General features: G+C 42.9%; 1 protein-coding gene across 1 annotated transcript in view; it reads right to left on the minus strand.

Moving 5' to 3' along the window:
• Positions 1–17,565, minus strand: part of PTPN9 (protein tyrosine phosphatase non-receptor type 9) — a 105,878-nt gene that overhangs the window by 14,865 nt on the left and 73,448 nt on the right. Inside the window, exon 8 of the mRNA XM_054450042.2 lies at positions 5,131–5,224. Within this exon, the coding sequence (XP_054306017.1) occupies positions 5,131–5,224 (94 nt within the window). The remainder of the gene's footprint in view (positions 1–5,130; positions 5,225–17,565) is intronic.

Below are 17,565 nucleotides of genomic sequence, written 5' to 3' on the forward strand. Positions count from 1 at the left end.
ACTAGGGAAAGCTCATAACCCACTGCACTACAGAGAGGTCAGACTAACTCTTTCCTCAACTTATCACTCGTTCTCTTGTGGGTCCTATCACTGGGAGGGCAGTCTGAACTGTCAGTATCCCATAGCTAACCTCCTAAGATATCTCCACCTCATGGTCAAACCCGTGTTACTTGGATTTGTGTTCGTTAGCCAGTCAGTCTACCAATTTATCACTCTACTATTTATTTAGTCAAGAGTTTCCTCCTTAGAAACTGTTTCTTTGACTAAATAAATAGTGGAGTGATAAACTTGGAGTTTTCCTTCCCATAGCAACTAGTATTAACCTCATACGATTACTGTCCTACCCTGACTCAGACAACTTCACTGAGCTAATAGACCACCTGCAGCAGACCCAGCATGCTAAAAGCCTCACTCACTTCCAAACAGGCTTCTCAATCCAGGGTGCACCCAGTCAGCCAAAGCCCATCCTCTACTCAACCTGGCACATACAAATGGTATACCCGCTCGAGGATCAAGGGGAGAAGGTATGGAAAAGTACAAAAGATTTACCTGGTATATGCCAGTCAGCATTAGTAAGAACATAAGGAGGAACTAACTTCATGCTTTGAAAAGAATTGTCACTTCTTTAAAGAAGACATTATTTCTTTATAACTAAGAATTACCAGCTTTAGCACTGGTCTCTGAGCTGATTTTTAATTCCCAAGGAATTAAAATTTTTAATTTCAGCAACTTCAGAAGAATCATTGGATATTAAAACTGAAGGCCGGGTGCAGTGGCTCACGCCTGTAATCCCAACACTTTGAGAGGCCAAGGCGGGCAGATCACGAGGTCAGGAGATCGAGACCATCCTGGCTAACATGGTGAAACCCCGTCTCTACTAAAAATAGAAAAAATTAGCTGGGTGTGGTGGCGGGCACCTGTAGTCCCAGCTACCCAGGAGGCTGAGGCAGGGGAATGGCACGAACCCGGGAGGTGGAGGGTGCAGTGAGCCGAGATCGCGCAACTGCACTCCAGCCTGGGTGACAAAGCGAGACTCCATCTCAAAAAAAAAAAAAAAAAAAAAATGACCCAGAGACAAAGTATACACTTGGGGGCAAATTGAAATAGCAGGAAGAACAAACCCGGCACACTATGTTATGAGCCATTGCTACAGACTGATCATTTGTGTCCCCCATAACTTCAAATGTGTACATCCCAACCCCAGACCCTCAATGTAATGGTATTAGGAGATGGGGCCTTTAGACAGGTGATTAGATGATTACGACCATGAGGACAGAGCTCTCACAAATGGGATTAGTACCCTTATAAGACAGAAGAGTTCTGAAGTGCTCCCTCACCCCTTCTGCCATGTGAGGATGCAATGAGTAGACAGTGGTCTATGAACCAAGAAAGGGGCCCTCACCAGACCCTAAGTCTGCCAGCACGTTGATCTTGGACTTCCCAGACTCCACAATAGTGAGAAACAAATTTCTGTTGTTTATAAGTCATCCTGCATGTGGCATTTTTGTTACAGCAGCCCAAACAGATTAAGGCAGCCGTGTTCAACAGAAACTGGGACTAAGAGCTTTAAAATTCCAGAAGCAAATCAAGTAAACAATTCACTAAAAAACCTGAATCGTCCAAATAACAAGGTATTGTATACTTGAAAATTGTGGACAGCATATTTTAAGTGTTTTCACCACAAAACAAGGTAAATATGTGAAGTAATGCATATGTGGTTTTTTGGTTTTTGTTTTTTTTTTTTTTTTGAGACGGAGTCTTTGCTCTGTCGCCCAGGCTGGAGTGCACTGGTGCGATCTCGGCTTACTGCAAGCTCCGCCTCCCGGGTTCATGCCATTCTCCTGCCTCAGCCTCCCGAGTAGCTGGGACTACAGGCGCCCACCACCACACCTAGCTAATTTTTTCTATTTTTTAGTAGAGACAGGGTTTCACCGTGTTAGCCAGGATGGTCAGAATCTCCTGACCTCGTGATCTGCCCACCTCGGCCTCCCAAAGTGCTGGGATTACAGGTGTGAGCCACCATGCCCAGCAAAGTAATGCATATATTAACTAGCTTGACTTAGTGTCTCTGCAATTCATACATATTTTAAAATATTATATTGTATACCATAAATATATACAATTCTATCAATTAAAATTTAAAAACAACTAAATGTCAGGAAACAGAATGGAAAAATAGCCCCATAGGTGGAAATTCCATGAGAGTGTTAAGTCCCCAAAGCTAAGTAAATAATTTTTTTTTGCTTTCGGCCCACAAAGTAAATAATGTCAAAAAAACTAAAAACTAAAATCAAAATAAAATCAAAAAAAGCCTAAATACTCCATTTACTATAAAAATAAAGCCTCCGCTAATGTTTCAGTAAGGAGAGGGACTACAAATCAGACAATAATCTTCATATTAACCACAGGATGACTAGAAGAGTCTCCCAGTACACTAAGATTCACTCATTCACAAATATATCCTGAGTGTCTGATATGTGGCAGGCAGTGTTCTAGGTACTGGAAACAGGAAAGTCAACAAAATGGATAAATACAGATATCTCTGACTCCAGAGCCCCAACTCAACTACTGTACTCCACTCCTTCAGGGCATATACGATGATGATCTCAGCAGTACTGATGAATTTACCCTCCAGCCAGCCAGTCTCTTAGCTCAAATGCTCCTGCAGGAAAATCTTCTCCAAGGGTCCTGGATAGGACTGTGAATTCAGTTTATGTGCTTGAAACAATAGGGACAAGAGAGTTGGAAACCATGATCCTGGGGTCCCAATCCACATATCATATATGCCCAAATACAAGGCAATAAGTTTTCCAAAAATTATTCCCCAGAAAGAGAAGGGATATAACAAATCCTTATAATATGTGTCATGTTGAAGAGGTACTATTTAAATTACTTTACTTTGCCGGCGCAGTGGCTCACGCCTGTAATCCCAGCACTTTGGGAGGCTGAGGCAGTCGGATCACCCCAGGTCAGGAGTTCAAGACCAGCCTGACCAAAATGATGAAACCCTGTATCTACTAAAAATATAAAAATTAGCCGGGCATGGTGGCATGCACCTGTAATCCCAGCTACTCGGGAGGCTGAGACAGGAGAATCACTTGAACCCAGGAGGTGGAGGTTGCAGTGAGCTGAGATCGCGCCATTGCACTCCAGCCTGGGCAACGAGAGTGAAACTCTGTCTCAAAATAAATAAATAAATAAATAAAAATAAAATAAGTTACTTTGAACAACCTCAGTCAATGCTGGGTTTTTTAAATCAGATCACCTAACAAAATTGGATTTTTTAGAGATATCGCCTAATAAAATTGGTATATCAGAAGGGAAAAAAAGGAAGATAATAATAATTTAGTCATTCATCTCAAAATTCTAAGGTTGGATGTTGCTGTAAACAAGTTATATTAAAAAGGAATTATGGCCAGGCACACTGGCTAATGCCTGTAATCCCAGCACTTTGGGAGGTCAAGGTGAGAGGATTGCTTGAGCCCAGGAGGAACTTAGGCAACAGAGCGAGACCCTAGCTCTACAAAAATAAAATTTAAAAAAATCAGCCATGTGTAATGGCGTGTGCCTGTAGTCTCAGCTACTTGGGAGGCAGAGGTGGGAGGATCTCTTGAGCCCAGGAGTTCAAGGGTGCAGTGAGCTATGATCAAGTCACTGCACTCCAGCCTGGGTGACAGAGTGAGACCCTGTCTCAATTTTTTGTTTTTTAAGGATTTTACAAAGGAATAGGTGAATGAATCATATTATAGGGGATGCATAAGATGCAGGATGAATTAAAAAACCAACTTGTCCTGGCCGGGTGCGGTGGCTCACGCCTGTAATCCCAGCACTTTGGGAGGCCGAGACGGGCGGATCACGAGGTCAGGAGATCGAGACCATCCTGGCTAACATGGTGAAACCCCGTCTCTACTAAAAATACAAAAAATTAGCTGGGCGTGGTGGCAGGCACCTGTAGTCCCAGCTACTCGGGAGGCTGAGGCAGGAGAATGGCGTGAACCCGGGAGGCGGAGCTTGCAGTGAGCCAATATTGCGCCACTGCACTCCAGCCTGAGGGACAGAGTGAGACTCCGTCTCCAAAAAAAAAAAAACAAAACCAACTTGTCCTAATGTTACCCTAACAGATTTTCCTGGTTTAGGATAAAATTTCCAGTCACAATGCCACACACTTAAAAGTAAATAAAGATGTTGTACTCTGGAAAACCTTGTTAGACTGACTCAAAAAGTGGCCTGTAATTCCAGCACTTAGGGAGGCTGAGGCAGGAGGATTGTTTGAGCACAAGAGTTCAAGACCAGACTGGGCAACATAGTGAGAACTTGTCTCTACAAAAGTATTTAAAACTTAGCCATGTATGTGGCACACGCCTGTGGTCTCAGCTACTTGGGAGGCTGAGGTACAAGAATCACTTGAGCCCAGGAGGTCAAGGTTGCAGTGAGCTGTGGGCAATAAAGCAATAAAGCAAGGGCAATAAAGCAAGACCCTGGGCAATAAAGCAAGACCCTGTCTTGAGGAAGGAAAAAAAAAGTGGCTCAAATGTGACAAAGACACTAAAGTTAAAGGTGTATGTAAAGTGTTTGAATAAAATATTCATTAAATATCTCTGTTAATAGATTATATATGAGGTTTTTAACATGTAGATATAATCAAATTAATATATTAAATAATATAGTCATTTGACCATTTCATCTCTATCCCTAGACATTTATGTATACATAAGTTGTCCACAATTTCCTCAGATACAGATGGAGAAATCAGAGGTCACTTACAATCAAGGTTGCTTTGTATTGATGCATATATACTCACCAAAGGAATTGCACTATATGACCATGACTTTACAACTAAGGAGTAAAACGATAAATAATTTAACATCTATGAAGCACCTACAATGCATCAGACCTTGCACTATCAGCATTCACATAAAGAATTTCATTTAATTTCCACTCAATACTGTGAGATGGGCATTTGAGGACTTGCCTATGGTCACAGACTAGTATGTAGCAAAATATAAACTCAAACCTAATCTCTCTGGCCTTGGAGTCTACTTTCATTCTACCGAAGTATTAGTAAGCTTCACTTTGGAAGAAGCTCAATTTCCCCCAGTGCACCTAAAAAGATTACATTTATCTGTCTACCTGAGTATGGCCACTTCGCTTTGTTAGCTTCACTCTAGTTTGGTCCAGGCAGGGTACATCACCATAACGGTTTTTCTCTAGGTTTCCTGGAGACCTGAAGGAAATGAAACAAACAAGCAAGAATAAAGAAAAAGTGGGGACAGTGTGTATGTACAAAGTCTGACCATGCAAAAGGGGTGTCAATTACTCTTAGGGGTGGAGACATGGAAGCTTTTCAATTTCTAGCCCATACAGTTCCATATCATTTAACATTTTTTGTGGTAAGTACATACTACTTCTAAAAGTAAACATATCTCCATTCAAAAGAGAGAGGGAGACCAGGCATGGTGGCTCACACCTATAGTCCCAGCACTTTGGGAGGCAGGAGGATTGCTTGAGGCCAGGAGTTCGTGAGCAGTCTGGGAAATGTAATGAGAGCTTATCTCTTTTTTTTTCTCTTTTTTTTTTTGAGACGGAGTCTGGCTCTGTTGCCCAGGCTGGAGTGCAGTAGCGTGATCTTGACTCACTGCAAGCTCCACCTCCTGGGTTCACGCCATCCTCCTGTTTCAGCCTCCCGAGTAGCTGGGACTACAGGCTCCCGCCACCATGCCCAGCTAATTTTTTTGTATTTTTAGTAGAGACGGGGTTTCACCGTGTTAGCCAGGATGGTCTCGATCTCCTGACCTCGTGATCTGCCCACCTCGGCCTCCCAAAATGTTGGGATTACAGGCATGAGCCACCGCGTCCAGCCTAATGAGAGCTTATCTCTAGAGAGAAGTCAAAAAATTAGCCGGGCATCATGGCACACACCTGTACTCCTAGCTACTCAGGAGTCTAAGGTGGGAGGACCGCTTCAGCCCAGGAAGTCAAGGCTGCAGTGAGCTATGACAGTGCCACTGCACACCAGCCTGGGTGACGGAGAGAAACCCTGACTTAAAAAAAAAGAGAAGCTGGGCATGGTGGCTCATGCCTGTAATCCCAGCACTTTGGGAGGCCAAGGCGGGTGGATCACCTGGGGTCAAGGGTTTAAGACCAGACTGGCCAAGATGATAAAACCCCGCCTCTACTAAAAATACAAAAATTAGCCAGGTGTGATGGCACACACCTGTAATCCCAGCTACTCAGGAGGCTGAGCCAGGAGAATCGCTTGAACCTGGGAGGTGGAGGATGCAGTGAGCCAACATCGCACCACTGCACTCCAGCCTGAGTGACAAAGCAAGACTTTATCTCCAAAAAAAAAAAATTAATTAAATTTAAAAAGAGAGAGAAAAGAGTGGGGATGGGAGTCCCAAATGGCCAAGGCAGAAATTGGTACTAAGAAGTGGGGTGCTTCTGTAACAAATAACTAAAAATGTGGAAGCAGCTTTGGAACTGGGTAATGGACAGAGCTGATGGAATTTGGAAGTACATGCAGAAAAAGCCTATGTTGCCATAAACAGGCATAGAAGGCAATTCTAGTAAGAGCTCAGAAAAAGAAGAGCTGTAGAGAAAGCCTCAATCTTCTTAGAGATTACCTAAGTGATACTGATCAGAAAACTGGTAGAAATATGGGTGGTAAAATCCATTTTGATGAGGTCTCAGACAGAGATGAGGAGCACATTAGTAAAAAGAGAGAGAGGGAGAGAAGGGGAGAGAAATGGGGTATACCACCAAAAAAACTCTAGCTGCAGATAAAAATTTCTACTACTTATTTGTCAAAAGATGTTCAAACAAAATCTCTTCAATTCCAATTTCATTTTCTTTTTGAGACAGGGTCTCAAAGGTCTCCAGGGTTGCCCAGGCTGGAGTCCAGTGGCACAATCACAGCTTACTTGCAACCTTAATCTCCCTGGGCTCAGGTGATCCTGAGCCCAGGTGTAGCTGGGACTACAGATGCATACCACCATGCCCAGCTAATTTTTAAATTTTTTGTAGAGAAAGGGTTTTGCCACATTGCCCAGGCTGGTCTCAAACTCCTGGGCTCAAGCAATCCTCCCGCCTCAGCCTCCCAAAGTGCCGGGATTGTAGGTGTGAGTCACCGAGGCTGACCTTAAATGCCAGTTTAACATGGTAGGTTGATAACACATATTGACTGCACTCCATTCATCCAGTAGCTTCACTAAAATGATGAAAAAGGAGTATTCACTACAAACCCAAAAAGTGACAGTGGAGACATCAGCACACAAAGAATGTTCAACTCATTTTGACAGAGAAAAAGCAGATAGGAGGATTTTGGCTGACGTGGCCAGACACAGGAGCTAGGACCAAGGGAGGTACCTATAGAGAGACAAGATGGCACACCCTCAGAACTCCCTTACCATGGAAAGCAAGGTGAGGAACAGATCTAAAAATGGGAATAAAATGAAAATCTGAATGTTATGTAGTGAAAATCCCTGACCCATTCTCATTGTCCTGACCTACACTCATATCCAAGTTTGGATCCCCTCAGCGGATCCAAAGGACGGGAGAACTCTTCACTGGATAAAGTAAACAGCATCAGGTGAAAGAATTCTGTCATTTGGAGAATACCCAACAAAAAGCTAGTTGTCTGATCATTATAATCTGAAGCTCATCCATGCAAAACGAGCTTCCATGCAGCTTGTTTTTGTTTTTGTTCATCACTGTCTGCTTTTGTAACCATGCAGCTTTTAAGGACCATAAATGTGAACTAAAAGCCAAGGATCTCAGTGTAATTAAGGAAAGCCTTTACACAAAGACTTTAATACACAATTCAAATAACACAATTCAGGCTGGTCACGGTGGCTCATGCCTGTAATCCTAACTCTTTGGGAGGGCCAAAGTGGGAGGATCACTTGAGCTCAGGAGTTCAAGACCAGCCTGGGCAACATAGCAAGACCTTGTCTCTACTAAAAATTAAAAAAATTAGCTGGGCATGGAGGTACACACCCGTAGTCCCGGCTGTTCAGGAAGCTGAGGTAGGAGGATCACCTAAGCTTGGGAGACAGAAGCTGCAGTGAGCTATGATTGGATCACTGCACTCCAGCCTGGGTGACAAAGTGAGACCCTGTCTCAAAATCAAACAAAAAATAAACAAACAAAAAACCCATAATTTAAACACATGGGGGCTACAGAAGTTTAAAAAAAAAGATAGTCAATAAGAGAAAAATAACCTCTAAAAGGCTATCATTAATATCCTCAAAGAGAAAATAGATGATACAATTATACATAAAACAAGAAGAGAGTGCAATGAAAAAGGAACAGAGAAGAAAAGCTCTTGGAAATTAAAAATAATATCCAAAATAGGAATTTTAATAGACGAGATAAAAGAGAAAGTTGAGGAAATTTCCAGAATACAAAACAAAACAAAAAAAGTGATGAAAATATGAGAAAAACTGGCCAGGCACAGTGGCTCATGCCTGTTATCCCAGCACTTTGGGAGGCTGGGGCGGGCGAATTACTTGAGGTCAGGAGTTCAAGACCAGCCAGGCCAACATGTTGAAACTCGTCTCTACTAAAAATACAAAAATTAGCAGGGCATGGTGGCACACGCTTTGTAGTCCCAGCTACTCGGGAGGCTGAGGCGTGAGAATTGCTTGAACACGGGAAATGGAGGTTGCAGTGAGCTGAAATTGCGCCACTGTACTCCAGCCTGGGCGACAGAGCGAGACTCCGTCTCATTTAAAAAAAATATATATATATATATATATATATATATGAGAAAAATGAAGAAAGTTAAGAGAATCATTCTGGGACACAAGTCAGTAAACTATGCCCTGGCCACTTGTTTTTGTAAATGAAGTTTTACTGGAACACAGTCAAGCCCATTTATTTCTGTACTCACTAAGTATATATTGACAGTGTTGAGTCAGTAAACTATGCCCTGGCTACTTGTTTTTGTAAATAATGTTTTATTGGAACATAGTCAAGCTCATTTATTTCTGTACTCACTAAGTATATTTTGACAGTGTTGAGTACTTGTAACAAAGACTGTAAACCCCACAATACTGAAATATTTACTATCTTGCCCTTTAAGAAAAAGTTTGTCAATCCCTACTCTAGGAGATCCAACCAGACTGATAGGAATATATATATATATATGTAATCTATATATTTACATATATAGAGAGAGAGCAAGTGAGAACTAACATAATGCAAGGAAAGAAATCATTTAAAAACAGTGTAACAAGAAAAGCCCTAGAACTAAATAACAAGCCTTCAGATTAAAAGAATCTATCAAGTAATCGATGTAATAAATTTTAAAAGAGGACCTACACTAAGGGACATCATTGTGAATCTTTTTTTTTGTGGGGGGTGGACAGAGTCTCGCTCTGTCCCCTAGGCTAGAGTGCAGTGGCACAATCTTGGCTCACTGCAACCTCCGCCTCCCAGGTTCAAGGGATTCTTCTGCCTCAGCCTCCCGAGTAGCTGGGATTACAGAAGCCTGCCACCACACCTGGCTAATTTTTATATTTTTAGCAGAGACAGGGTTTCGCCATGTTGGCCAGGCTGGTCTTGAACTCCTGACCTCAGGTGATCTGCCCTCCTCAGCCTCCCAAAGTGCTAGGGTTACAGGCTTGAGCCACTGTGCCCAGCCTCTCTCAATCCTTTTACGTGATCTATTTTTCTTTTTTCTTCCCTGGGCATTTTAAAGATAATTTCTTTTTCTGTTTAAGAAATTTAGACTGGGTGCAGTGGCTCACTCCTGCAATCCCAGCACTTCGGGAGGCCAAGGAGGGCAGATCTCCTGAAGTCAGGAGTTTGAGACCAGCCTGGCCAACATGGTGAAACTCCGTTTCTACCAAAAATACAAAAATTAGCCAGGCATGATGGCACACGCCTGTAGTCCCAGCTACTCAAGAGGCTGAGGCAGGAGAATCACTTGAACCCAGAAGGTGGAGGTTGCAGTGAGCTGAGATTATGCCACTGCACTCCAGCCTGGGTGACAGAGTAAGACCCCATCTTAAATAAATAAATAAATAATAAATAAATAGACTGAGAAAGAATAAGATCAGACAATTCACAGACAGCATCACTAGTAATTGGAAAAGCATTGCCTTAAAAATTCTGAGATAAAGTTATTTCTAACCTAGAGTTCTATACTCTAGCAAAATAGAATAAAAGAAAGAAGATGGTCTACAATTAGGAAACAAGATCCAACAAAGGAAAGAGGGAAAACTGCAAGATAAAAACTGAGGAACAAGCCTAGAGAATAACCAACCACAGTTTAGACTAGAACGAAAGAAAAAGTTCTGAAAGTGAAGTCTCAGGAAAAAAAAAAAAATAGACGCAATTAATTATCTGATACATTCAATCACTTGGAAACTAATGATAACACTGTAAAATAAATCTGATTGGGCATATAGAAAAATAATGAAGGGCCAAGCACGGTGGCTCACACCTATAATCCCAGCACTTTGGGAGGCCAAGGTGGGCAGATCACTTGAGGTCAGGAGTTCAAAACCAGCCTGGCCAACATGGTGAAACCATGTCTCTACTAAAAATACCAAAAAACATTAGCTGGGCAAGGTGGCAGGTGCCTATAATCCCAGCTACTCAGGAGGCTGAGATGTGAGAATCGCTTGAACCCAGGGTGTGCAGGTTGCAGTGAGCCGAGATCACGCCACTGCACTCCAGCCTGGGCAACATCAAAACAACAACAACAAAACAAAACAACAACAACAACAAAAAGAAAAAGAATGAGGAGTGTACACAGAAAACTAAAGGAAATGAAAAAATCTGGTAATTAACTCCAGAAGAAACAAAAAATTGAATTGATAAGATTATTAGGCCAGGTGTAGTGGCTCATTCCTGTAACCCCAGTATTTTGGGAGGCTGAGGCAGGTGGACTGCCTGAGCTCAGGAGTTTGGGACCAGCCTGGGCAACATGGCGAAACCCCGTCTCTACCAAAAATAAAAAAAATTAGCCAGATGTGGTGAAGCATGCCTGTGGTCCCAGCTACTCTGGAGGCTGAGGTGAGAGAATTGCTTGAGTCTGGGAAGCAGAGGTTGCAGTGAGCCGAGATAGAGCCACTGCACTCCAACCTGGGTGACAGAGTGAGAGCCTGTCTCAAAAAAAAAAAAAAAAAAAAAAAAAAAGGCTGGACGTAGTGGTTCACACCTGTAATCCCAGCACTTTGGGAGGCCGAGGCAGGTGAATCACTTGAGGCCAGGATTTTGAGACCAGCCTGGCCAACATGGTGAAATCCCACCTCTACTAAAAATTAAAAAAAAAAAAAAATTGTTAATATATTTGATCATTTCATAGTAGCCCATGTAGCTCTCCAGTAAAAATAATTTACATAGTCATAATAATGTACAATGACGATTCAATTTAAGAATGTTACATATAATTATTGGAAGAGTAGTCAGAATGAAAGTGGAGGCATAGTATAAGAGCTAAATGAGCACCTACAATAAAAGTCACTAAAAGTATTATTAAGTTTTGTTTTTTTTTTTGAGACAGGGTCTCGCTGTGTATTCCCAGTTGGAGTCCAGTGGCACAATTTTGGCTCACTACAGCCTCAACATCCCAGGCTCAAGTGAGCTTCCCACCTCAGCCTCCCAAGTAGCTGGGATTACAAACACACGCCACCACACCCAGCTAATTTTTGTAATTTTTTGTAGAGACAGGGTTTCACCTGTCTCTACATGTTGCTCAGGCTGGTCTTGATATCCTAGGCTCAAACGATCTACCCACCTCAGCCTCCCAAAGTGCTGGGATTACAGGCATTAGCCACTGTGCCTGGCATATTATAAGCATTTTAATTTAGAATTAGGGATGAAATACCAGGGGAAACAGCTACAAGAGTTGAATACATGATTATAGGTAATGGAACTGAGGGTAAAACAGGAATTTGCTATTTATTTTGTCATTGCTTGTCTTCTTTAGAACTGTTTGGTTTTGAAAAAAATTATTTGCATATATTAACTGAAAGCAAAGAAATTACAAAGGTCACACATATAAAATAATACTCTATATTGTTCATGAGTGCTTATGCATATATAACAGTATAAACAAAATGAACTAGAAAGAAATACCATATTCATACTAGTAGCTGCTTATGATGAGCCGGGAGAAGTAAGGATGAGGATTAGAAGGACTTTCAACTTTATAATAAATTCTTTCTCTCATATACTAATTAAAAAGACAGCTGGGCACAGTGGCTCATGCCTAAAATCCTAGTGCTTTGGGAGGCTGAGGTGGGAGAATCACTTGAGCCCAGGAGTTTGAGACCACCCTGGGCAACAGAGCAAGACTCCCTCTCTACAAAAACTTCAAAAAAATTAGCAAGGTGCGGTACCCCATACCTCTCGTCCCAGCTAATAGGAAGGCTAAGGCAAGAAAATCACTTGAGCCCAGGAGGTTAAGGCTGCCATAAGCTATCACAGTGCCACCGCACCTGCACTCCAACCTGTGTGACAGAGCAAGAACACATGTCTCTCGTAAAAAGAAAAAAAAAGGCCGGGTGCAGGGGCTCATGCCTGTAATTCCAACACTTTAGGAGGCCAAGGTGGGTGGATCACCTGAGGTGAGGAGCTCGAGACCACCCTGACCAACATGGCGAAACCCTGTCTCTATGAAAAATACAAAAAATTAGCTGGGCTTGGTAGCGGGCACCTGTAATCCCAGCTACTTGGGAGGCTAAGGCGGGAGAATCGCTTGAACCCAGGAGGCAGAGGTTGCAGTGAGCTGAAGTCACACCATTGCACTCCAGCCTGGGCAACAAGAGCAAAACTCTGTTTCAAAAAAAAAAAAAAAAAAGATGAAGCAAATATAACAAAATATTAACAAGAGTCAGTGTTGATTCCGTGGTAGGAACATAGTTGTCTGTAGTGTCATACTGTACTTTTCTGCATCTTAAAAAATTTCAGCCCGGCACGGTGGCTCATGCCTGTAATCCCAGCACTTTGGGAGGCTGAGGCTGGCGGATCACCTGGGGTCAGGAGTTGGAGCCCAGCCTAGTCAATATGGTGAAACCCCATCTTTACTAAAAATACAAAAAAAAAATTAGCTGGGCATGGTAGCAGGCACCTGTAATCCCAGCTACTTGGGAGACTGAGGCGGGAGAATCACTTGAACCCGTGAGGCGGAAGTTGCAGTGAGCTGAGATCATGCCACTGAACTCCAGCCTGGGCGACAGAGCGAGACCACATCTCAAAGAAAAATATATATATATATTTCTCCCTTCCCATACGAATATGCCTAGTGAATAAAACCAATCCTAAAAGATTACATACAATATGTATGTAATTTTTTTACATTTTATATAATGTTACTTGATATAACAACAATTTGGAAAGGACAAAATTATAGAAATGGAGAATAGATTAGTGGTTGCAGGGGTTGGGAATGGGGAGGTGGTGGGAAGGAGGTATATGTTTACTATAGGGCAATGAGGCTGGGCACAGTGGCTCACGCCTGTAATCGCAGTACTTTGGGAGGCCGAGGTGGGTGGATCACCTGAGGTCAGGAGTTTGAGATCAGCCTGGCCAACATGGTGAAACCCCGACTGTACTAAAAATACAAAAATTCACCAGGCATGGTGGTGCACACCTGTAATTCCAGCTACTTGGGAGGCTGAGGCAGGAGAATCGCTTGAACCTGGGAGGCAGAGGTTACAGGGAGCCGAGATTGCACCACAGCACTCCAGCTTGGGTGACAGAGCAAGACTCTGTCTTAAAAAAAATAAGTAAATAAAAATAAAAATATTGATCACTTCTCAGCCTTTTGGCTAAGATCAAGTGTAAAATAAAAATATTGAAGGGCAATGAGGGGAGCCTTGTGGTGATAGAACTCTGTATCTTGACTATGGTGACAGATACACAAACCTACATGTGTGACAAAACTGCACAGAACTAAATACACACAAAGGAAGTAAAACTGGGGAAGTCTAAATCAGATTGGTGGATTGTATCAATATTAACATTCTGGCTGTGATATTACACTATAGTTTTGGAAGATGTTACCATGGGATAACTGTAGAAAGGGCACATGTAATCTGTCTCCATTATTTGTTACAACTGCAGGTGAAGCTACAATTATAAGAAAAAGTAAAAAGAGAAAAGGGAAAGAAAGTCTCTTGGTCCAGGGGAATCCTGGGCAAGAATGAATATACACTGATAGCCACTTCATAATCCAGAATTCCAAGGGAGACACAGTTTGTTCTTTGTAAGTAGCTCTACTGGGAGTTGGTGTAAGTCAGAGGCTTGGAGCTGATGAGGATTCTAGGTTCTAAATCATAAAGTGGGGAATCAGTCATTTAACAGGCAAGACTAGAAGTCCTCTCATTGGATGAGAGATCTGTTCTCTGATTGTCAAATGGTAGCTGGTTCGGATGATGCCAACAAGACAATCTAAACCCACTTTTTTTTTTTTTTTTTTTGAGACAGAGTCTTGCTCTATCGCCCAGGCTGGAGTGCAGTGGCATGATCTTGGCTCACAGCAACCTCCGCCTCCTGGGCTCAAGTGATTCTCCTGCCTCAGCCTCCCAAGTAGCTGGGAATACAGGCGCACGCCACCACACCCAGCTAATTTTTGTATTATTAGTAGAGACGGGGTTTCACCATGTTGGCCAGGATGGTCTCAATCTCTTGACCTCGTGATCTGCCAGCCTCAACCTCCCAAAGTGCTGGGATTACAGGCGTGAGCCACCGCGCCCAGCCAAACCCACTTTTTTAATGGAGGAGGGGAGACTCCATAGTAGAAATGACATCTCAAGAGCCTCACAGCAGCTGGTAGTTGCAGAAGCACCAAGAGCAAGGTGAAGAATCCCCAGGATAAGTGTGCATCCTCTCAGATCAGCCTAGCATGCCTCCCTGCTCCAACGTACTTCCTTGATTCAAGACTGCAAGGGAGGCTGGGCACGGTGGCTCATGCCTGTAATCCCAGCACTTTGCAGGGCTGAGGTCGGCAGATCACTTGAGGTCAGGAGTTCGAGATCAGCCTGGCCAACATGGCAAAACCCCATCTCTACTAAAAATACACAAATTAGGCCCCATCTCTACTAAAAATACAAAATTAACCGGGTGTGGTGGCACACGCCTGTAATCCCAGCTACTCAGGAGGCTGAGGCAGGAGAATTGCTTGAGCCCGGGAGATGGAGGTTGCAGTGGGCTGAGATCGTGGCACTGCAATCTAGCCTGGCTGACAGAGTGAGACTCTGTCTCAAAATAAATAAATAAATAAAAATAAAAATATACATATATATACATACACACACACACACACACACACACACACATATATACACACACACAAATTAGCTGGGTGTGGTGGCACACACCTGTAATTCCATCTACTCGGGAGACTAAGGCACAGAATGGCTTGAACCCACAAGGCAGAGGTTGCAGTGAGCCGAGATCATACCATTGCACTCCAGCCTGGGTGATGGAGTGAGACTCTGTCTCAACAACAACAACAAAAAAGACTTTAAGGGAATAACTATTCTGTTTTCAAAAGAGATTGGATGTAAACAGGGAGTCTGGTAGTTGGGTATAAGTAGCACCTATAATTCCAGCCCTTTGGAAGGCTGAGGCAGGAGGATCACTTGAGCCCAGGGGTTCAAGACCAGCCTGGGCAACATAAGGAGACTCTACAAAAAATAAAAAAAATTAGCCAGGCATGGTGGTGCATGTCTGTGGTCTCAGCTACTCAAGAGGCTGAGGCAGGAGGATCAATTGAGCATCAAGAGTTGGAGGCTGCAGTGAGCCATGATCATGCCACTATGTTCCAGTCTGGGGGACAGAGCAAGACCCTGTCTCTAAAAAATAATAATAATAATAAAATAATAAATCCAATAAATAAAATGAAATGAAAATTAAATAAAAATAGGGGTCTGGAGCTGGTAGGGAAGAAACAGAGCTGTATGAGAGAAAAGAATACTTTCCCTTGTTGATATATGGTCTGTGTCCCCTTTTTCTCCTCTTATTTTCCTTTGCATTCTTGCTCTGATTGACTTCTTTCTCAAGTGCCTCTTATCTCTTACTTTCCCTATCTCATTATTTTCCCCAACTCATTATTTTCCCTCTTTGCTTTGCTAAAAGACTCTATCCCTGCATCTTATTCAGAACACACTAACTACACTGGACAGGAGTTACAAGAGAGAAGAGGTACTCACAGAATCCTAGATTTCTAAAACATTTAAGCTACAAAGGTAGGTGAGTATCAGAGTCCAGTAGTCACATATTATACAGAGGAAAACCGAAGTGCTGAGAAGGGAAATAACTTGTGTCACTCACAGAGGGAATTTTTGGTTAAGTTGGAATATGAGGCTGGGACCCACTAGAACAGCTTCCCTCATTTTCTTTCCTTTTTTTTTTTCTTTTCTTTTTTTTTTTTTTCCTTAGACAAAGTCTTACTCTGTCACTTAGGCTGGAGTTTGGTAGTGTGATCATAACTCACTGTGGTCTTGACCTCCCGGGCTCAAGTGATCCTCCTGCATAGTTGGGACAACAGGAGTGTGCCACCATGCCTGGCTAATTTTTTCGTTTTTTATTTTTGTAGAGGTAGGGTCTTGCTATGCTGCTCAGGTTGGTCTCAAACTCCTGGGCACAAATGATCCTCCTATACCTTTACTCCCAAAGTGCTGGGATTATAGGCGTGAGCCACTGTCCCCAGCCCTCGTTTCTGTAGTTTTCAACAGTCACAGCTCACTAGCTGGAGAGAAAGAGATTTCTGGGGCAGCCAATTAAAACATGGTAAGAGAAATGACAGCAACATGGTAAGAGAAATAATCTGACCAGGTGCGGTGGCTCACACCTGTAATCCCAACACTTTGGGAGGTTGAGGCAGGAGGATCACTTGAGCCTTGGAGTTTGAGACCAGCCTGGGCAACATGCCAAAACCCCATCTCTTCAAAAAATAAAAAATTAGCTGGACATAGTGGCGTATACCTGTAGTCCCAGCTACTCAGGAGGCTGAGGTAGGAGGATCACTTTAACCTACGAATTTGAGGAAAAGAAAAGGAAAAAAGAAAAGAAAAGGAGAAGAGAAGAGAAGAAGAAAAGAAGAAGAGAAGAGAAAAAAGAAAATGAGGCCGGGTGCGGTAGCTCATACCTGTAATCCCAGCACTTTGGGAGGCTGAGGCGGGCAGATCACCTGAGGTCAGGAGTTCAAGACCAACCTGGCCAACATCGTGAAACCCTGTCTCTACTAAAAATACAAAAATTAGCCAGGCATGGTGGTGCGTGCCTATAATTCCAGCTACTTGGGAGGCAGGGAGAATCGCTTGAACCTGGGAGGCGGAGGTTTCAGTGAGCCGAGATCGTGCCATTGCACTCCAGCCTGGGTGACAGAACAAGACTCCGTCTCAGAAAGAAAAAAAAAAAAAAGAGGGAAGGAGGAAGGAAGGAAGGAATTACAGGTGTGCGCCACCACACCCAGCTAATTTGTGTGTGTGTGTGTGTGTGTGTGTGTGTATATATATATATATATAGTTATCAAGCAGTTATGAGCCAGAGTTATAAACTAGCCAGATGGTTTTGTGATAGGATTTGAGAAGAATGAAAATCTCAAGG

Source organism: Pongo pygmaeus, chromosome 16 (assembly GCF_028885625.2).
Source record: "Pongo pygmaeus isolate AG05252 chromosome 16, NHGRI_mPonPyg2-v2.0_pri, whole genome shotgun sequence".
Classification (NCBI taxonomy): domain Eukaryota; kingdom Metazoa; phylum Chordata; class Mammalia; order Primates; family Hominidae; genus Pongo; species Pongo pygmaeus.